General features: G+C 38.2%; 1 protein-coding gene and 1 long non-coding RNA gene across 11 annotated transcripts in view; one reads left to right on the top strand and one right to left on the bottom strand.

Moving 5' to 3' along the window:
- The window catches only part of MECOM (MDS1 and EVI1 complex locus), a 528,509-nt gene that overhangs the window by 55,694 nt on the left and 449,523 nt on the right, over positions 1-23,292 (bottom strand). For 8 of the 10 annotated variants that reach the window (XM_010976323.3, XM_010976321.3, XM_031450805.2 and 5 more), the window contains exon 3: positions 2,691-2,825. In XM_010976323.3, coding sequence (XP_010974625.3) covers positions 2,691-2,825 — 135 coding nt within the window. Of the gene's footprint in view, positions 1-2,690; positions 2,826-5,512; positions 5,623-23,292 lie in introns of those variants that run through there. The other 2 variants (XM_010976322.3, XM_031450853.2) reach the window with 2 other exon arrangements.
- LOC116152763 (uncharacterized) overlaps positions 6,675-23,292 on the top strand; it is a 29,360-nt gene continuing 12,742 nt past the window's right edge. The window contains exons 1-2 of the long non-coding RNA XR_004136454.2: positions 6,675-6,755; positions 22,365-22,412. This is a non-coding gene — a long non-coding RNA (uncharacterized LOC116152763). The remainder of the gene's footprint in view (positions 6,756-22,364; positions 22,413-23,292) is intronic.

Raw genomic sequence — 23,292 nt, forward strand, 5'->3', positions numbered from 1 at the left:
AGAATACTGATCCAAATTGACTAAACTTGATCTTTAATATTTGAATTTTGAAAAATATGTATCTTTGCAAAACTAAAACTATAATTTAGACCCTCTTTTTTGTTTTTGGTCATCTTTTTCCTTCTTTGTGAGATGTCCTAATTATTATAACGACTAGTTTGCAATTGAAAGATTCCTCTAAAATTCTTCCCTTTCATAGTCCAGGACTGATTTAGAATTCATTTTATAAACTTGAGCTCTATCTAAGAATCAGAGCAAAAAGAAACACTTTTTACAGTTCCTTGTAAAGTGCTTCGTTTGCTTTTGTGTTGTGCAGGTGAGTGGACGCTGTTAATGTTTAAGAATTACTCCTGATCCAGGGTCTCTCCTTGTATCTGGATATTAAATAATATCTCACACAGTGGGAGCCTTCATCAGGTGATGAGCTGTGCTCATTCACCATTTGGCAACTCCTATTCCTCATGGAAAAGAGGGTGGAAAAATAGACCTAGAGAAGCTCTTTAGTCAGCTCTTTTATCACTGTACCTAGTCCAACATTCACCTTTCAAAGCTGCCTGGAATTGCTAGTCTTAACTGGTTTTTAGAAATGTACAAACCTGCTTATAGATGAATATGTTTATAATATATGCATACACCGTTTGGGTGTCTGTTCTCTTTTGTCATGTCAGCTGGGTTAAGTGTGACTGTATGCATACATGCCTATCACACAAATCTGACTTTTGCCTCTGACTTTCCTCTCTCGTTGTTTATGCGTGAACTTACTTAACCATGTAATGTCAATTTCACAATTACGTTATTTGATATGAACTCTGTTACAATTTTAGATTTCTGCCAACATAATGCATAAATTTAAAGTGAGAAGTTACAGAAATAATAGTTTATGTCTAATATTGGCCTTTTATGTTTTTCTTGATTAACTATTTTCCCTCATTCTTCAGTTGACATAGGTAAACATGCTATTCATTGAGATGTGAGGCTAGCATTCTTTCAAAAGCAACGCTTTTCACAACGTGTGCCTCAAAAATAACTATGTGAAAATTATAGATGCCTACTGTAATAAGCAATTGATTCATACTTAGAAGCAGCAAAATAGTTTCCCTTTTTAATGCAATCATGATTCCCAAGGACAAAAGTATATTTATTATAAAGTATCAGATGCATAAATATTAAATGAAAAAAGGATTGGCCACAAGTCCTATTCTTAAACCATCTTTTCACTGATCCTACAACAGTTTTATCTGTCTGAGGAAACAGCTCCTATTGTCAGTAAATATGGATAGCAAATAATTATTATGACATAATTACATTATTTCATCTTACGGCTGCCTTTTGAAGTCCACCAGTTCCTTTTTTAGGAAACATCACACATACAATTCACTCATTTACAACACCTACGTATTTCCCACATCTACAAATAGTCAGTGCTCAAAAAATGTGCATTGTTGATGGTGACAGAAACTCATATGACAGACCTGGGATATTTTCTGCACACAATCAATAGCTAATTTAATAATGTTTTCCTTTGTCAATAACGCCTCTTGTTTTCTTCCAGCAAAGAGAAAAAACAATTGATTGGTTTATTATTTTTGATATATGTTGAAGATTTTTAAATGATTCTCATTTAAACCTAATTGTATAATGTACTACCTCATACAGTTTAGTCAGTAAAAATTGTCTGGTAGCTGGTAAAATGCCAAAGAATAATCTCATAGCAACGACTGAAATAGTCTTGGACCATATGACGCTAGTACTACTTACTAGCTTTCAATTGGAAACATCTTAATTTAAACTTTTCTTTTTCTTGGTGGTGATTTTCCTAGTAGATTTGCCAAGCCACCATTTTAATACAGTCTTTGAAACGTATTTGATTTAGGTCACCATTGGGTTAAAAGAAATAAATTATGATAACATAATTAAATTCTAATCCAGTGATGTTTATAAAACAAAAATTAACAGGTTGACCTTCTCTTCATTTTAGGTACTGTCATCCAAAGTTACAAGATTCATAACCTCCCTTTACTGAGTGCAAAATATGTTTCATGATATTTTCATGATCTTGTTTCATGGTTATTGTTATTAAAGTTAACCTCACTGCATGGGCCTCCATAAGGCAATTTCAAGCAGTGATATTTTTGAACTTTTCACATAAACAACAAAAAATGCATTTGATCCAAAAGTGTTTCTCATTATAATTAGGCAAATCAGATGCAAAATCAGATAAGTTCGCACACAGATCCTACATATATATCTACCTACTATTTAAAATAAAATCTATATGATCTTCCAAGTGTATCACTTCCCATTTCTGCATAAATTTAAATTCACAAAGTGTTCTTCACTAGCTCAATACTTTCTATGAATATCTTTCTATTATGATGGCAAAGAAAAAAGGCAAAAACCAGCTAACAATAAGTAGTATTCAGCTTTTAACTAATTCAATCACACTCAGAAAACTAAAGCATTTATGAAGTCTACTAGCACAAACTGAATAAACTCCCCAAAATAGAAGTACTGAAAGAAAGTAGTACTGAAAATGACTTTATTCTGCATCTTATATTTGGGCATTACCTTTTCCCATATCAACAAACAGGCCACAAGGGTCTATTGCAGCTCACTGTTATTTTTATTCTTCAGGCTTCACTGATACTTTAGTGCTCTCAAAGAAAGACAAGAAAATCTTTACAACATACCTGATCATTTATCTGGCATGCAACGAGGTTGTGCTGATCATAACAGCCAGCGAACCTGATGTACTTGAGCCAGCTTCCTACATCTGGTTGACTAGCATCTATGCAGAACTTCACATTGCAAAACTCATCTAAGATCTAGAAGGAAGAAGATGAGAACAATCAATTTCCATATCAGTTCATTCATTTAGAATGGTTAATTACTTGAAAATATTTCATTCAAATGTATAGTTCCTCCTTTGAATCCTTAGAAGAAAAAAAGTCCAGACAGCATACATATGAATAAAGAAGGAATAGTAGTAAGTTATCTTGGAAGTGGCAATGTACTGCTTTTTCAAAGGAACAAAGCAATTGTAAATTATTACAAAAACTGATTAATTGGTTTCAAAAAATGCTCATTTCCTTGTTATGCATGAATGAGTGTTACTGCCTTAATTTTATCCAATGTGATTTTTACAAAAATAATATTGAATGGCATATATTAATATAATATTTCTAAACTAAATAAGTCAATATTTTAGGCTCAGATAGTCTTCCCTTTTAAGTGTGTATGTTCACATTTTTTGCACTTTAATGCAATTAAAAACTTTAAATATTGTTTTTCCTTTTCAGTTTGCATTGCACTACCATGAAACAATTAAATCACACCCTTAATTGAAGAAGATAATGAGATTTGTCCCATTGATGTTTCTGATGAAACTAAGGAAAAACAAGTGAAAATAAATCATCGGTAAACACTCATGCAAAATATGTCAACCTAATGTTTTGGTTAACACATGCCAATGCATATTTCAGTTTTACGTATCATAAGCAAAATACCAAAACTGGCTTGTGAACAAGTGAAAAATACATAAAGATGTTGCAATAAACTGCCATCATTATATATGTTTGGATATTGTTATTTTTCATGAGATTTTACATTTGGCCTACACTAAATAGCAATCACTACTTAGGATGCCTATTAAACAGAGATTGAAATGGGAAATATCCATTTTTAAGGTTTTGTGTACTTTGAAGCTATTCTGACTCACTAGCAGCAGTAATGTTTTAAACATCAGTACTAAAAGCTGCAGAGTTTTTGATCTGATGGTGAACAACTAGAAAGGCTGGTAATGTTAATGTCAATCAGTTAACGCAAACTTGAGGAAGTTTCCTATCAAAGACTAAACAATATAGTCTAGAACAGAAGGTAATGAATTAAATAATCCCCACAGAACCCTGCTGTATCTATACCTATAAAAGTTAAAACTAAACTCGTGGGTAGATAGACCGAAAGCAATTTTGCACAGAATTCAGGTAACTCAGTTGCAGATTCAAGTCATTAACTCACCACAAACTTCAAGAAGCAGCCCAGTGCTCTGAGGTCTCTAGTCAAGAGGCATTATGAATAAGCCTTTGGCCATGAGACAATTAAAGGGCAATAAGTTGTCCCACAATTTTAAAAAGAAAAACTGAAACAGAAGATAAGGATAATAATTGCTTCACACACACACACACACACACACACACACACACACACACAAACACACACACACACAAAGCAAGTCTTTTTCCAGGACACCTCTTCACAGTAACAACAACAAAATGTCTACATTAAATACCCTCTCTAGTGAGAAGAACAGATTTTAACAATTTCTTATTTATAAAATTACAAACTTTAAGTTGTTTTCTTCAACTCTCAATGCTGATCAACTCAAATGGCAACTGGAGATTCCCCCCTCCTCGGATGTCCAGAAGGAACATAAATAACAACAGCAGTGCACACTTCAAACTAGCAAAAGGTTGGGATTATTGTTTTGTTTTTTGGCTTGTTTGGTTTCTGGTTGATCTGTGTTGTTTGTTTTCTTGACTACCCAAAAAAAAAAAAAAAAGAAGAAGAAGAAGAAGAAAGAAAAAGAAAGGCAGTTCTACTGACACACTAGAGAAATATTTAATGAAGGAAATAGGGTGAAGTCAGTGAAATGCAACACCAGTTCCATTTCATATTTGCAGAAAGACGTGGAAAACTTGTTAATTTCAAAGTCAAAAATCATCTATCCCCTTAGCTTTCTAGCATTCCCTTTTTGCGGGGGCAGGGAGTTAATTATTGCATATACTGCACATAAAAATTCTAGGTGTAATTTTATTCCGTGTTAACATTATTGCCATTGCCACTGTCAACAGTGAAATTAATTTAAAAACAGGTTCATTTCCAAAGAATATCTTTTTACATATATGTTACATGATTATTCAAATATTTCACCAACATATTAACTTTCTTACTCTGCATATTCTTGCCCCAAGACAAAAGCTTAAGTTTCTTCAGAAACGTTTTCCCCCCTGGGTGAATTATTCGCTTTTGATTTGCTAACAGAACTGCATTTGTCTCCCAAATGTCTTAATCGTCTCGGAAATCTCGAATAAAATAAAGTAACAACACATCTTCCGTCATTTCATCTAACACACTCCTGTGTTTTTAAAAGCTGTCAAGTTCCAAAGATAGCTTAAAAAAAAAAAAAAAAGAATTCCCTTTAGGTGGACTTTAGAGAAAGGCCCTTTCAAAAAACCAACAGCAAAAAGAAAAAAAAAAATCCCCACAATCTCGCCAAAGGGTCCGAATGTGACTTTCTCGCGAAGCAGCACACGATGTTGGACAGCAAAGCTATTACTTGGCAAGGTGGAACTCGGCCGAAAGCGGCTCCAAAGTCGCGTGGCCGGTGCCAGGAATTCAGATTTTGGCAACCCCACCTTCTGCGTCCCTGATACCGACGGACAGACACACGGAGGGAGGGGAAGCAGGAGAAGAGCGCGAGGAAAGGAGGCCGACAGCCGGCAGAGAGACCCACCGAAGGCCGGACGACCCACCCCGGAGACGCGTCCAGACCGCACCGTTGCACAGGAGGAACAAGGAAATCGCCAGTCCCAGCGACGTAGATAAGCACAGGGCTCCGCGAGACTGCGGGCAAGTAGGAAAAGAAGGCTGGGGGGCGGGGGGCGCCCCGGAGAAGAGGTGCCAAGGCAGGAAACTGTCCGAAGTTACAAACTATGCGCATCGCCAAGACTTTTTTTTTTTTTTAAAGTGAGTTCTCTTACCTTCAGATTTCTATGGCCTCAACTCAGCAATAAAAGGCAATCACAGAAGAATTAAACAAAATAAAAGGATCAGCAGCCCCCAGCTTTCCTGCACGAAAGTCCTTTCATACGATCCCGAGCCACATTTCGAAATATTACGGAAAAAAAAAAAAAAAAAAGCCTCGCGTCTCGATTTCCGAATGGTCTCTGATAACTTTGTCCGTCTCTGGGATCTGCTTGCCAGGACCACGCGTTTCAGATTTATTGTCCGCCAACAGTGTATTTTTAAGACCAGAAATGAAGTCTCCTCTCGTCTGAGTGACCCGGGTTTGGTGTGTTTTGGCTTTTTTCCCCCTTCCTAAATGAGCTCCGAGCTATTCCTTCTGGTTCACATCACCTCCCTCTTTTCTCACTTTCTCTTGCTCTTATCAGCCCGATGTGTAATGAAAGTTATCTGAAACCCACTAAAACTTCTTCCACTTCTCTCTCCCAGTTCCACGGGGGGGTTGGGGGGGTGGGGGAAAATACAGGCAGGAGGAGGGAGTTTGAAAAGGTGGGGGGCCTGGGGAGGCGAGGGGAGCTCTAGCCCCCTTTCTGATCCTCAGCAGCTCCTTCCCCGGTCCTAGACCCTCACGGGATCGTCCCCTTTCGCAACTCCTAGCTCAGCCGCCGGGTTTCTATTTCATGGACTGTCTCTTTAAAGAGGATCTGCTCGGCCATCCAGAAAGAACCCGGGGCGAGGGAGAAAGGGAGCTATCTCCCGCCGCCCAGAGTGATCGGAAGCCAGACGGGCTCCTCTTTCAGTAAATTTTTAAAGTGACAGCAGCCTCCTCTGGAGGGAGAGGTCACAAAAAGGTCGCCAAGACCCAGTCCTATAGGGACAGACTGATTATGGATGCGCCATCCCCCTTAAACATGTAGATTTCTCTGGGTAAACAACCAATGGGGAGATCTCGCCAGGCAGGATTTCTTTCCCCAGGGAAATATCCTGTGTTTCGGTGTCCTGAAAGCACAAGAGTAAGTGTGCCTCTGTGTGTGTGTGTGTGTGTGTGTGTGTGTGTGTGTGTGTGTGTGTGTGTGTGTGTGTGTGTGTGTTGGGGGATGGGAGTGATGGGGTGGAGAAGTGCTTTCGGGGTGTGAGGGTGTGTGCACCAAGGCTGGGGGTGGGGCGCTGCAGGGGGCGAGGATGAGGTTAGGGTACAGAGACGCTGGCTCACGCTAAACAGAATTAGTTCAGAAATTCTCAGAAAACAGTAGCCTAAAAAGTTGAAATGGACATTTCTAGTTTTCTGCTAAATATTTATTATTATCACTGAAATTCGTACTCTAATGTACTCCCTCCATTATTATAGTTAGGTGAGCAGAAGAGTATGGTACTTTTTAAAACGGATTTTTCTTAGAAGAAGGAATTGAAAAACCTGAAACATTATTTACATACAACTTGCCCAAGTAGTGTATTATGGGCTAAAAGAGGTTGACGATTGTCTGGTGAGTTTTTGCCATATTCTCTGATACATTAACTAAAATATCGTGAACGCCCCAAAGTGTAATTAAGCAATTTGATAACTCAGATTATTTTTTTAAACTTTTAACATCATGAATGTTGTCTGGAAGGATCAGCACCATACGGTGATTCCTAACTTTCTAATATATGGTCAGTTTTTATCAACACATTTCAGAAACAACATGGGAAGGAAGAATATAGGGAATGTGTGACAGAATAAAAGGGTCTAAAGATTTCCTTTAGCCAACCTTGGAAATTTTAGCAAAATCCTTTGGTTAAATGGAAATAAACGCTTTTTATCACAAAACTTCATTCATAAAAACAAATGAACAAAACCCAATTTCTCAGCTCAACAATGGAAAGTTAAGCAAAGTAAGCGAGTCAAGGGACACTTGAGGGGAGGTGGAGAAGGAGGGGATGGAAAGCCCGTTTATGTTAAACTTCATCTGCAAACGGGGACAGTACAAGTCCCTTTTTGTTTTTTCCAAGAACAAATAGACGTGTAAATCTAGTAGGTCTATATTTCCCCAAAATGCTGATTTAAAAACAAAAATAGTAACAAAAAGGAGGGATGTCGGGGGGGGGAGAAAATGACAAGAGGTGGTGACTAATTCGTTTCGGGGGCCTGTTATCTGTGACATTGAACTGTTATTTCAGATAATGGCCATTGTTTGAGGGAAAATCGCACAGCAGTGGTAGGTAGGACAGGAAAAATCCTTTGTAAATAACCTAAAACCCGGTCAGATATTCCCATAGAGTTCGGCGCTTGAGAACCTTTAAGAGCTCCCGGTTTGCTGCCATTGATTTCCTGCCCTTCCTCAACTTGCCCATTGTAGGAGCCTTTTTTTTTTTTTTAATTTAGCCATAAATTGGACCGGCTCAAGCTATGAGCTGTTCTATTTTCTTCCTGTCAGGATGAGGGATTTGTTTTATGATGCATTGTGTATTAAATACAAGTAATCTGGGGAACCGATTGCTTCAGACAGTGCGGCCTGATCAGGGGGTCTGAGAGCTCAGCGCCCCAATCCCCAGCCCTAGCCCCTGGCCCCCACATCCTTGCCCTTTACAAAGCTGTTCTGAAAAGGAGGAAACGTCGGTGGATAAACAAAAGGTCGCATGGAATCAGTGGCAGGTCCTGGCTAAATTAAGATTTCGTGGAAAGGGCCTCCAAGTTTTTTTCCCTTATATTGGGTTCGGGTGGGGGAGGCGGGGCGACTTTCAAGGTCTGGGTATTTGCAGGTGCGTCATAACGCCGGTAGATGGCGTTGCGCCCCGAATTAAGTGGCGGCGCCCGCGGCTCCAGCCACCCAGGTGAACCCTCTGCCGCCCGCCGGGCGCGAGCAGCCAGGCTCTGCCCTCCGCCTGGCGCGGGATCCCGCGTCTTCCCGCGCCTTCCCGAGCCTCAGGTCCGGACGAGTGCACCCCGCAGTCCAGAACCGCAGACACCGGCCTGAGCTAAGGCTATTTCTACGTATGAATTTCTCTTCCCCAAATAGAGCCAAAAGAGTTAACACTTTCTCCCTAGTCCTTGGAAGATTGATCTAGAGAGATAGGGGGTTATTTGGCCTCATCATTATTATTTATTAATATTATCATCATCAGTCTTATTCTCTACTGAATAACTTGTGAGAAAGACTAAAGGACTTGGGCAAACATCAAATCTCAATGTTTCTTTCTCTCCGCTCCCTCTCCCTCTCCTTCCCCACCACGCCCCCTCTACTCTTTGATTATATAATAACTTCATGTAAAAGCAATCACCTCGCTTTTTCCTGACACAACTTGAAGTTTAAAAATAGGGTCCTGAAATCCCAGGGTAGCTAGAAGGGCCTTATTTCTCATGAAAGGAGCCTCTGGCTATTCAAATAATAAGCTTTTAGGAGAAGACCCTGACCTGCCTCCCCTGATCAAAACTGACGTGGAAGAGGAGATGGAGGGCTGGAGGAAAAGGTTTTTGCAGCAGGGCGGTTTTCTCCCCGGTTAGCTCGCTTTCCATCAGGAGGTTTCTAAAACAATAAATAAATACAAGGAGACAAATACCACCACCAATTCCCTTTATTCCCCGGGATTTCTGGTGAAATCTGTTTACAGTAGTTCCCAGTTACAAATTAATCTGCAAAAGCCGCTGTCTGCTCAGCAGTAATCAGTAACATGCGTGTTCTGCAGTGTTTAGCGCTGCCCTTGAAATGGGCTATTAAAAATAATGGTTTTGCTATAATCTCAAACCAGCTTTAATTTGCAAACATGTATCAGGACAGATGATCTAAATATTAAGGGGACCAACTAGGAGAACATACAGCAACAAATGTAAAGCTTAAAAGCAGAACATCGAGTGATTTGTCAGCAATGTCTTTTTTTTTTTAAATCATATTTTAAAAACATTTTCCAGAAGGAATGATTGTTTTTTCTGTCCTGTTCTGTTAATTGTTGTTTACCAGGAAAAAGGCATTGGAAAATATGAGGTTTGAGTGTGAGTTGATAGATTTTCTGGGAGCTGTAAAGATCCCCCTTTGGCTGATGGCAGGGCTGGGGTGGGAGAGGTTAATGTGTTTTCTTCCTGGTCTGAAAAGGGCATAAACCCTCCTCAGGCCCCTTCCTTCCTCCCCCCATCTGCACAAATTGCAGAATCTTTAACAGGCTCAAAGATTTCCAATAAGGCCACTGGCTCTGTCTTCATTGTGTAACTGTTTATTTAAAATAAGTCAATATATTAGTTAGAGCAGTAAGAAGTTAGTGCTCCAGTATTCAAGTGATTCCCACAAGACTGTAAGCTGATGCCTCTTTTAAGCCTTAAACTTCATGGTTGTCCCAGAAGTAAAAGTTCTGCTAATGGAGACCCTATGGGCATGGTACATTCCAGCACATCATTAAAGGAAAGAAAAGCAGTCCAGCCAAAGCCAGATGAAATGACTGCACTGTCCACTTTTAATAGGCTTCCTGTGGACAAACAGCCCTGTAACACTCTGCAGAGGACAATATTTAAAAACAAGACAACTTGCTGGCAGTTTTCAATACCATAAAGTTAATAAAGTATGTTCCCATTCACCCTGACATTATGTTTTTAGTTTATAGAGGAAGGCACTTTATAACCTCAGCCTAAGTAGAGTTCCCTTAATTCTGCAGCTTTGGGTTTCTTGAGGAGGCTAAATATACACTGAACGGCAAGCCTGACATTTTTGTCTTAACACCGTTTTTGGTTTTTTGGGTTTTTTTTTTTTTTTTTGTAGCTTTTCAAGAACATACAAGTGCATTTTTACATTTCTCAAGCGCAGTTTCATTCATGGAGATCCTGTGAAATCCTGTTGCATACAGTGCATGTCAAGAAGCATGAAATAATCTGAGAAATTGACATTTGGCTGAACAATAACTGCTTGCTAATTAAATTAGCTTCCTGTATGGATATTGATGAGTGTTTAAAAAGAAAATCAATGCTTCCTTTTCCACGTTAGAATCGTATTTTGTAAGATCTTACCATTTAATTGAGACAAAGATAAGAAAAAAATATAGGTGTATCTTTAGGACTCAAGAGACTCCCCACTGATTCCTGCATATAAATATTTCTCCCAATACAGAAACTCCAGTTTGTCTCTCCTCTTTCTTTCCCTCCAAATTCTTGACCACCTACAATTTTTTCTTTCAAGTTTTTTCTACTTAGTAGAGTAAACCTTGTAATGATGCATCATGTTTAAGTAAAAGAAACTAGATCGGAAAGCCATGGAGTCAAAGGTAAAATTGTGTTTAATTTTAATGTATTTATTTTAATCAGGGCCGTATTCTACAGGCTTGGCTCCCTAAACTTGAAGGTGTATTCTGTGATGTTGGCTGGGTAGACCCAGCAAAGCAGTTGCCCGCAATAAGAGTTTACAAACAAACAGAGCTCTGAGTGACCACAGTCAACACACATTAACACTGCTCAAGAGAGATATTTCTGGTCTCTCTTGATGGACTTTTTTTTTTAATCTATGGGAGTGGGAAGACTTAAAAAAGGAAAAGAGGAAATTAAAGGTAAAAAAAAAATGTAAATAAAAAATTTCCCTTGGTCTGGAAATGGGCCCGACTGAAAGCATGTTAATCTCCACCTCAGTAATTTGGTTCTCCAGGAGAAGACAGAAGCCCTGCTGCTGTGCCCTGCACTTCATAAATCACATCTTTATGTGGACAAGGTCAGGGCACCTAACAGCTCAGACATGGGCCTTTGCAGTGGCTCGAGGATTCAGGCATGTTTACTCTCCCGCCCGGCTCTCCGAGGAGTAGTCCAGCACGCTTCTAATTACTTTTGATTATTTTCATTTGCTGGGGTCAGTCTGGCTTGCCAGGACTGCTGGAGGGTTGATTTCCTACAAATCTCGATGTCTTTGTAGGACGGCCCTGTGTGCGTTCAGAATTAGCACCCCGTTATTGTGCCTACAGCATGGGATACCTCATAACAGATACTGTGATAGAAAAGTTTCCCCAGTGAACCATTACCTACTTCCCTTTTTATTAATCAACTACACAAACATAATCACCTATCTGATCTTTTTTAAAAAATGCAGACGACTTTCTTAACAGTTGAGTATTTTATAGGATATTTGGCCAGGATGAAAGTAATTTTTTTTTTTTTTTGCTTCGACTTTAAATATATTTAGTAATGACTAGCAGCTCTTTGGAAACTAAGATGAAATACTTTGCTGAGACAACAGCTCTAGTGAATAAATTATTATACTCAAAGATTTATTTCCTAAACTCCAATTAAGGCTGCCATATTTAAAATATTTTTTGTTGGGCTATTTTGATGTATTTCAGTCCTAAGCTATTACGCTGAGTGGTTATTTTGTGGCTAAAGCAAAACAACAACAACAAATTTATACCAAGTTTAAATGAAAACACTGTGATAAAATAAAAACTTAAATAAAATATATTGTAGTAAAATTTTGGTGGAGAAAGAGAGACAAAAACACCACTGTTTTTCTCTTTCTTATCCACCGAAAGTAGAGATGTGCAATATGATGATGCGTATGCATTTAGAGATACATTCAAGAAAAAAAAAAAAGATGAGTAAATAAATATTCATAAAACTGAGAATAAATATTCACAAAAATACATAGCACATTAATCTGATTGTTCAGATTATAATCGTTTTTAGATCACTGAGCAAAAATGACTATTATCTTTTTTATCGTATAGAAGATAACTTGGATCTCGATTATGATTAGTCTCAAAAAGCCAAATCCCTTCATTCTTCCTAACTTTAGATCAAAGAATCATGGCACTAAATTAAGGAGTCTGGAATTAAACCCCACTGCTGGGAATTAATTTTTTTTATTATTTTATGAATTTAAATTAATTAAATCTTTCAAGACAGCATTTAGCACATTATGTAATAAATCCAGGATCAGCTTCTTTCTTGAGACTTTAGAAACACCATTTCAGATTCATGATCGTGTGGAAAAAGTGAGTTGGAAGACCTTTCTCTGCTCCTGTCTCCCCTCCTAGCTGTGTGCCTTTGGGTAAGTCACTTAACCTTTGAGTTGGTTTCTATGATAGTTTCATAATATCAGCCTAATAAGAGTGTTGGGAAAATAAATTGGGTAATGTGAGCATGAACAGCTTTGAGTTCGTGGGAACAGGTCAAAACACTGTAAGTTTCACAGTTTTTGTGCTTGTGTAATGGGTTAGAATGGACTTACATACACACATAATGAGGAAGATAGTCTGGTTGATATTTTGCGGAATGGCAAGGTCTAAGTATTTTTCTATCCTCTTTCTCCCATTCCAATGTCACCTGCCCTAATCCTTACCCTGACCTATGGAAGAGAAGAATTTTAAGAAAAATGTTTTTTTCTCTCAAACTGTGCTACCCTCGAAGATGTCTGTCTCTGTCTGGCTTGCAGCTGAGTTTGCTCTGTCCCCCCGACTGTGTTCTCTGCCAATCAGTAAGAGGGAGAATTCTGAGATGGGGGTGAAATACCACTGAGACCCAAGAACCCTAAAAACCAGAGTAGGGGCCACACACATACACGCTGGACTAATCTTAGGCCAGTATTTGTCATCCAGGTCCAGAAATTTATTCTTGACAATGCCCTCTGGTGGACTGTACTGGGGTGGGGAGGCAGGAATTGGGTTTATCTCATTTGCCCCTATTGCCTGGGGCCTAACATAACACCAGGTGTGTAGTAGGTATTCAGTAAGTGTTTGGTGAAAAAATGTATCAGGTCCTTCCATGATTTTCATTCCTATCAAGTCTGGATGCTTAGCTTGGATGTTTGATATGTCTAGTGAGAATGATCACAGTGACTTCCTATGCTGACCAACAGTTACCCGCCCCCCACCAGTTTATATTCAACACCACTAATCTGCCCACGTGGCAACTGTCACGCACTCGCCTGCTTAAACGTCACTGTGTTCCAGTCGCCCCACAATTCAGTATAAGCTCATTCTATTTTTTTGGAAAATGAAATGAGGCAATGTATGTTAATCACTTTGAATCATACATGGCACGTAGTGTACAATCAATTAAAAGTAGCTATTATTATTATCAGTATTGCTAATATAAATGTAATTCTAATCATTATTGTTCCTCAGCTTATACTTTATTTTGCCTTGATTATCTTGGATAAAATCTTACCAATCCTTCAAAGCCACCCATTTTTTATGCCCACTGATCCCTACCAACCAGGTTTGACCATTCCATCTTTTATCCCAAGTCATCTGTGCTTCTCTCCTGGCTGATGCCCAGTTCCACCTCACCTTACAGTTGTATCTGTAATGCCTTTCAGTAATCATGATTAAAATCCCCAGTGGTCCTTCTTAAGAGTCACTGTAAGATTCTTAAGGATGGAATCAAATTTTATTCATACTCACATCTTGAGTATAGCATCTTTTCATAATAGGCCAAACTATCTTTGAACTGCTCTTGCAAGGATGAATTAATGATGGCTAAATGTAGGAGGCATTGTTATATTTACTATCCAAGGAAACTGGACTGTTTACCACTGTTCCCCCATGGGGATCAATTGATGCACTGATAATTCTCCTAGGGAATTTAGAGAGAGAAATTTCCATCACTGCTGTGTCCCAGGAGAAGCATTTTATTGCTTCCCCATCCACCCATATTGATGTTTCCATACCAACTACCTGGGTTGGCCTTTACCCGGGCACCAACCCTGGACAACACCTGGGGTGCCTTCTGTCTCCTCCTTCCCAGTGAGCAGTTGCTGGTTTGGTCAGTCTGCTAAATTGTCTCTCCAGGGCCTTCACTTTCCCACTGCTCTGGCCTAATGAAGACCCTTGTCGTTTTAGGCCCGAATTCGGTGGCATCACCAAAAATTAGTCTTCCTGAGTAACAAACTTAAGACAATGTTTTGCTTCACCTAGAGACAAAAGGTAAAAAAAGAAAAACCACACTAACAAAAACTCCAGTTGTTCCTGATTTGCTAGAAAATAAAGCTTTTAATTCAAAACGCAATCTCCTCTACAACTAGGCGTCAAACTTCTCTTTCCAGGCCCATTTTCAGATTCGTCCCTTTAAGCAAATCTTTAGCTCTGGTTAACAACTCGGAATGTAAGTAGAAGCTCTTGGTCTTTGAACTGTGTTCACGCAGGCCCTTTGGCTCTACTTATTTTCGATATTCACAGCATTCAGAAGATGCAACAATAGATCAAGGAAGAGAAGTCAGAGTTCTATTTATCAAGCTCGTTCACAGCCCTCCAGGCTCCCTTCCTTGAAGTGCTTATGGTACTCATTATTAAAGTCATTTACTAGTCAGCCATCATATTTAGGGTCATTTGGGATACTTCTGTCATCTGCCCATCTACCCCAAAGCTGTCTGACAGCAAGAAGTACGCTTCACACCACTGACTTGTTACCAGGTAGTCCCTGAAAATATGCTCTGTGGTCAGAGGAGGTCAAGATAGCTCCCACTTGGAACTTCACAATGAACATCAACATGGTAAATGCTCTGAGACTCTCAAAGTGTATGAAGTCCTTCAGTATAGAAACCTATTTCTTGTTTTGGGGGTGCCAACCAAGATAGGAAAACTGCTTTCCCCTTCCACCTTAAAGAACACCTAAGAGGGAAATAAAGCTTTATATTACTTTGCATCTATTTCAGCAAAGCTGAAACTAGACAAAGAATTCTCCTAAATAGTTTTCTATCAATTGACTGTTCACTATTGATCAAAAAAATAGTTATAGATACAGAGAGACAAAATCAAGCCTCAACTTTTCATTGAATTTGAAAGCATCTGGAAGGTCTATCAGGCTCACAAAGAAAGTAGGTTATCAGTAACTCTAGCCAGTGAATCCTTTGCCTGCGAACTGCTGTAATTTTACTTGAGTATATGGTAGGAGAACCTTCCAAAGGAACGTGTATAGTTTCATTTCAGAATCAACCCACCCTTTCCTCTCCTCTTCCATTACAAGCCCTACTACAGCATAGGTTTTTATCATGAGCATATGGACACACAATGTTTTATATTATTTAGGCTTTTCTTAATAAGATTTGGCATTATCTAGATATGTGTTTCCTCAGGAGAAAGAAAAGCAGTCATTTAATCTTAAGTCTATAAATGCCTGAATTAAATGTTTAAGAATTGGCTTTTTCTTCAGTTTTTGATATTGGATTCATGTGGCTGATGGCTGTCTAACTGCTAAACTAAGTGGACATTAAATCAGACGGCATACAAAATTACAGGAATTTGATCCTCACATAAACCACAAACCTTGATGAACTAACGTTGTTCCAGATGAATTAACTCATCATCCTGAGGAACAGAACATTTCACAGGAGCATCCACACAGTCTTCTTGGTAAAGAGCACTAATGACCGTGATTAATTCGTGATCTATTGAAAGTGCTGGCTTCTAACTAAAGAGGCATACGCTGAACACAGGGGAGGGATGGCAAGGCAGTTCTGGCCCAGAATTACCATTCCACTTCCACATTCTGACAGTAGGTGCTAGTTGTCATGTCCCTGTTGCAGAATTATCAAAAAATAGTCAATATGCTAAGTTCTTACCAATGATTCAGTGAAACATTTATCTTTTCTCTATGTTGGAAACCCTAAAATTCCATTTTATTATGCCAATAACCATGGCCAGACACTTTAAAAATAAAAAAATAAAAACTCTATACAGCCAGGAAAATGTGAGGCTTATAATCCATTTAATGGGTGTCACATCTTTTGATACATATCAGATGGTAAAATGTCAGAATATTCCAACAGTTGTTGAAGTACCAACAAAATCTCAGTATCATTATGAAAATATGGACATGATTTCAGGTGTGGCTTTAAAAATATCTTTCTGTAAATTTTGTTGAGTCAATTCTTCAGCTTCAAATAAAATCCTAATATAGCCTGTCTATAAACTCCAGAATTAAGTACTGGTGAATTTCCAAGATGTAGATTCTCAAAGGTATTTGTGTTTTGGTATGTAGTTCTTGGCTGGAGAACAAATCTAGGCTTGCTAATGTAGTGCCTACAACTATCAGGAAGAATGCCAGAAGGAACGTGAATACTTAAAGAGAAAAAAAAAACGCACCTTGGTTCACACATAATTTCTCTCTGAATATGATCTGGACTATCAATTTACAAATAAACCATGGAACCCAGTCATGAGATGGAGAAAATCAAAATTATGAGCCTAGGAAGGTAAGATCGAAATGACTACAGATTTAAAATTTTAAATTCATGCCTTTGTGTCATATTACATTGTATCTTACACAGTTTTATATTCTTCCTCCCTATTTCCATTCTTACAAGAGCTAAGAAAGTTTGTATGTACTCTAAAAGAGTTGGATGAATCAAATTTAAATGATTCACTAAGTCCTTCAGCTATGTAACATGTTCGTTTGTGTTAATTTTGTGTTGTCATCACCAAAGAAATTACCATGATAAATGTTTATCATTTCCTGTACATATCTCCTTGTAACCAATGCCGGAATATTTTGAAAGTCATTAAAAGTCTTTATAAAGTATATTTTGCTAAATTTCACTCTTACAAAGCCCAGTGGCCTTATAACGTAACAGGTATACATTTAAGTTACTAATGTTCAACTATTGTGAAGAAAAAGAAAGAGTGAGGTGGAGATGGAAATGGAGGAGAGAGAGAGGGAGAGAGAGAGAGAGAGATAATGATCCTTTATCCAGAAAAGAGCATGAGATGGAGACATAAGCTATCTATTCCCTCAGCAGGAATCGGTATTTAAATGCTTTTTGTACTGAGTATCTTGTTGCACTGAGTGTGACTTTCAGGTTTACAGAGATGTATTTTTCACACCGTGCAGCACCTAAATGCAAATCCACTAAATACAAATACACCACTTTTCTTACGCTCAACTAAAGCCAAGATGGTTCTATATCAACACCGGGTGGTTTAAGGGCTGAGCAAGGGAAGTTTTGACTACACTTGATTTTCAATTACTTGTTCACTGCAGAATCTAAGCCCTCAGAAAAGTGCAAATTTGCTGAATTTGGTTTAAGTTTTGAAAGTATTCCATAGCAGTTGCGAGATAAATAATGAAGTCAAATAGAATATCCTCCAGCCAAAGAACTTGTGGATGGCAAGCCAACCTTTCTCTTCTAATTCTTCCCTGTTCCCAATAATTTTGTTCAATGTGGTCCAGGTGATCCCAGTGGCTGATGACTCTCATGACTCAGCTGTCAAATCATTCACACCTCGGATTTGGTGGCAATGCCACAGTCTGTTTTGACAAACACCCCGCCTCTTGTGGACTTTAGCAGGGAAGGCGATGGGCTGAATAGCTGCCATAATGAAGTCAGATCTTTTTCCAAGGGCTCAGGAGACCACAGGTTTCCTCTGTGCAAATCATAAAATCCCCTGGGCCCAAGAGCAGTCTCATCTCCGATTGCCTGCTATGTCATAGCCCTCTGATGTTGGGGCCCTGGGTAGAGTCTGCTTCTAGTTAAATGATGAGAGAGTTGCTTAAGCTTCTTGAATTTCTCTTTCAATATTTTTTAAATTGTGGTAATGGCAACTATATCATAGGAGGTTATTAGGATTAAACAATGGAGATTTTATATATATATATATGTATAGAACTTAGTGTATATATGTATGTGTATGTGTATATATGTATATATGTATAGAACTTAGTATAATGCCTCGTATGTAGTAGACACTCACAAGGAGGGAAAACAGTATAGTGATTAAAAGCACAGACACTACAGTAGGACAGCCTGGACTTAAATCGCAGCTTCTTCACTATGTGCTAGGTGACATGTCACGTTACTTATCATCTCAGATTCCTTATCTGTAAATGAGGATAATGATAGTATCTCACAGGGCTATTGAGATGATTAAATACAACAATCCATGCACAGCACTTAGCTCAGTGCCCAGCCCATAAGTACCTAATAAACATTAGTTATTATTAAAGAGTTCTAATTCTATAAAACAGTTATTACCTCCTATATAAATACCCTCTCTGGTTTGTTTTCTTCATTGATGTCTTTACATCAGAAGAGAAACAAATATTTGTTTTGCTCCTGATGTACCTGCCATCACTCAGGCAGCATTTTGTTTTTGAGAAACAGAAATGGAAACATAGAGAACCAGAGAAAAATAACCAAAATAAATGATGGGAATGCAAATTCATTATGGCATCTAACAACTAATGTAGGAATCCCAGTTTTGGGGGTGGGGGGTGGAGATGGGGAGAAATATTTCATAACAAAGGAATTGTTGGAGATAGGCAAAAGAAGGCACATGAAGCGAAGTAGGAATCTTCATGATTCTCTTGGAAGTGATACAGTTTTTTAAAAAAAATTGAACAGAAATTAAGTGTGGAGTACATTTTAGTCAATAGGCTATGAAGAGATATAATTCTTCAAAATGTGAAGACAATGGGAGGTGAAACATTCAAGAAAAAGGAAAAAGGACATGTGCAGAGTAAGATGTTGGTGTGAATCTAGAGGATCTCAGTAGAGGTTGTTCAGTTTTGGGTGTGTAAATTTGTTCTGTTGGCTGGGGCCGGAAATGCGAATGGGTGTGACTGGAATCGAATCTTCCAGCACCAGGCAGAACTTCAGGTGACTGTAGCTGCTGTCTTAACTGCAACCTGATGAGACCTTGGGCCAGAACCATTCAGCCAGCTAAGCAGCTTCTGAATTCTAAGCCATAGAATCTGAGGACAATAAATGTTTATTATTGTTTTCAGTTTGGAGGTAATTTTTTAATGTAGCAATAGATAACAGAAACGCCAGGCAAAGATCTTTGGTGGATATGGACAATTCAGTTACCTGGCTTCCTTTGATTATCAGAGAATCCAGGGCCATGAAGGAGCACCACCCCTGAACCCCAGTCTGCACTTGGCCTCATCTTGTCATTTCCTTGCTGCAGCCAGAAAGAGGTGGTTTCATATCCCCATGGAACAAATACTTGCCTCTGGTTCCTCTCATGAACTGTTGCTCAAGAAACTCATTAGGATATCCCAAGAGCCATAAAGTTGAGAAGCATTCATGAGTAAGACTTGATAAGGCCAAATTATGGAAAACTTTCCAAAAAGCCTGTTGGAATTTAGGCTATCTGGGATTGAAAATAGAAAAAAAAACACTGATCATAAGATATGGAGTGGTGACATTATGACAAGATTTCAAAAAGACTTGTTTCTCATTTCCAGAGCCATCACTTAGTAGATCATGAGTTTTCAATTGGTTTGAGAGTATGTACCAGATTAGGGTTAAGTTGCTTTGCAAAGTCTGCTGATTTTTTGTTATTGTGTATAAAATGACTAAGATATTGATCTTTGAACATAAAAGTGCTCTGATAAACTGTTTATCTAGAGTTTCCCCAACGTTAGCCCAAACCTAGAAGAAAGGCAATACAATATCAGTGCTAAATGTGGTAATAATATTAGCAACCAATGTTTCTCTCCCTTCCCATCACTTCCATAGACTAGGATCTTGCCCCTTTTTCTGTGGTTGCAGGAGCTCTCCTGGGAGCAGCAACCACTTCTGATAAAGTGGCTGTTGGCTTATTTCTACAGGCTCCCAGAGAGATTGCCAGGTTTTCATAACTAATAGCCAAACCACATCAGATGTGATGGAGAGCAGAGTAGGGATAACACATTACCCTTTGCAAGGGGCTTTCATTTAAACTAGTTAATTAATGAATGATGCAAATCCATGAGAGGGTATGATAGGCATGACAAGTAAAATTATCACAATAAAAATGAGAAAAGAGTGGCAGATGTTAGAGAACTTGCCCAAGGTCCTAGTGCTGGTAGGTGCTGGTAGACACCCTGGTAGACCAGTGCCTGGAAGACAGAACTTCTTAGCTAACTCTTTTTTCTCCTATACCAGTGCTTCTCCATCTATCCAGGCAAAGAAACTAGATTTAAATTAAATTTTAATTTTTTCCCTTAGAGAACCTGGTAATTTCATTTATCACTCCACTTCACTTTGAAGTTTTCATTTTTGAACATTTTTTTGAAGTCAAATTATAAAAGCAATGCATGCTTGTTTTATGAACTATACAACACAACGTAAACATGTTTCATCATTCTGAGGTAATTGATATTCAGTCTCGTGTTTTTTTCTTGTCGTATTCTTTGCTCACACAAAATAAAGAAATATATATACTTTTTTCACCAAAATAGTTACATTTATATATTATTCTATAACTTCCCTTTTTTGCATGTGACAATATATCACAAACATGCTACAAGTTAGGAAGTCTACATCTAATTTGAAATTCTTTTTCTAATCTCCTTATTTGTACATACAGCCATGTTTACATACATGTACACATAATTTTACATGGACTCTTGGGTTTCAGAGTAACTCTGGGATATTAGCCCAGTCTCACATCACTCTCTTCATTTCCTTGACTCTTGATTCACAGGTTGCAAATGACCAACTAAATATGCCGCCAGAGGGAATAAAATATTAGTGTGAACCATTGTCCCTGCTGTAAAATCCCAGGCAATTTATTTAGAGAGACAAGACTAAGCTACTTGAAAGAATAGCAAATAGTACAAGACTGTAAGTCATTAAGTACTAAATTATGTGGCTTGAATGATAAGTGCTACAGAGATTCCGGCAGGAAAGAGATGCGTAAAGGCTTGTGTGGTGGGGAAAGCTTTATGGAAGAGGTGGGGCTTTTGCTCACTCAAAGCCTGGTTAGGAGTGGAAAGGAGTATTCCTTGGGAGCTTTCCATGTGCTAGAGTTAGGCTAAGTGTATTTCCAATGTTTTTTCAATTTCTTTGATAAAACTCAGCATCCTATTGTTCCTTATATTCCCTATAACATCCCCCAAAGTTTTTAAAATATAGACTGTAGTAGCTTAGGTATATATGTATATTCATGTGTGTGTTCTAAACAAAGAGATCAATTTTCCTGATATATTCTAATATAGCAGATGGATTTGTACTCTATGCTGGGTGAATCTGCCAGCACAAATGAAAGACAATGAAAAATAATTGTTCTGGTAAAATATAAAAGCAGTAAGTTAGCTCATGAAATTTCTGGCATAATTCTTTTCTTAAATTAAGAATAACTGAATACATACTGAAGGTACATACCCAGACAATGCTTTGTAGATAAACTAGAAAACATTTTGTTTCAGATAATGGGTCTTCCTATTTTGTTTAACAACCAAAGACATAGTCAACTCACTTTCAATAACAGTAACAATAAAAACAACAACAAAACTGCAGAACACCTTTAAATCATAGCATAATGCCTAAATACATACACCCATTGCAGTTTTCTGTGTTGCAATAACTTTTTAAATAAATTATTTGGTTTTGATTGGAAATGTAGACAAAAGATATCCATTAGCTTTTTTTTTTTAATCAAGTGTATTTTAAATGGATTATTTCTAACATTAGTCAGTCTTGTTAATTTCACCCTTTTATTCATTCATTCTGAAGAAAAACCAGACATGGTCCTTGCCAAATTCTCACGTTAAAGAACCACAATGGCAGCAATGTGGCAAATATATTGGGGTGGAGCAAGTGGACACCAGTGACCACTTAGCAAGCTATCGAAGTAACAGAAGCAAGAGATGATGATAGGATGGTAAAATATAAGCACCTACTCTATGTCAGGGACTTACTATGCATCACTTCCTCTAATAACTCATTAACAGCTTGTAAATGTTTGTTATCCTTGTTTTACAGATGACAAAACTGTACTCAGTAAATAACTTGCCCAAAGTCACACAACTGGTAAGTATTAAAGATGGGATTCAAATCCTGATTAATCTGACTGTATATTCTGCTATGATTGTTTCCTGAGGCTGCACTACTTCAGCCATAAAGACCTGAAAGATTGGCCTGGTAAATTGCCAAAGATGCCATCCGTCTGACACTGGGAGTTGACAATGAGGGTCGCTCTGAGCCAACCACTGACTGACAGGGACCGTAAGGAAGACTAATGTCAGTTTCACTATAAAGATCAGATAAGTAAAGGAAGTAAGCAGTAGGGGTATTGTCAAGACCAATGTAAACTCCTAGAACGCAGATGCATCTATACTGCATATTTGTAATTAACAGTCATTTTGTGGATGTGAAAACAGAGGCCAGGGACACAACATGATTTTCCGAAGCTTCAGTCATAATCAGAGTAAGAACAAATGTGTATGGATATTCAGTTTGTGGCATCAACCCATTTTTTTCAATTACCCTCTCATTGATTAATGTATTTTCATCGTAGTCACTTGGGAAAACACATGTGAAAAAGGAATTCAGTACTTGAAGCAGAGAAGAGGGGCACTTCTTAGAAGCAAAATTCTAATCTACTTAAGGTTCTTAAGAGTGACCCTAGAACATGTATCTTTTATTCTCATTTTACATTCTTCCCTTAGATTTGTGTAAAAACATAAAGGTTAAAAATAAAAGAATACAAAGCAATTTCTTATGTTTTTGTCCACAACTATAAATCTGTCATAATAGGGATGATAGTAAAAACAATGAGATTTAATTTTTAACATTATGTCATTAAACCATAATTACGTCTCATAGCCCAAAGAAGGTCACCTGGGGTTCTTAGTGGTGGTTTCCTCCAAAATTGAGCATGTCTGTCCTTACTCTCTGCTTCCTTATCTGA

The sequence above is a fragment of the Camelus dromedarius genome, chromosome 2 (assembly GCF_036321535.1).
Source record: "Camelus dromedarius isolate mCamDro1 chromosome 2, mCamDro1.pat, whole genome shotgun sequence".
Classification (NCBI taxonomy): domain Eukaryota; kingdom Metazoa; phylum Chordata; class Mammalia; order Artiodactyla; family Camelidae; genus Camelus; species Camelus dromedarius.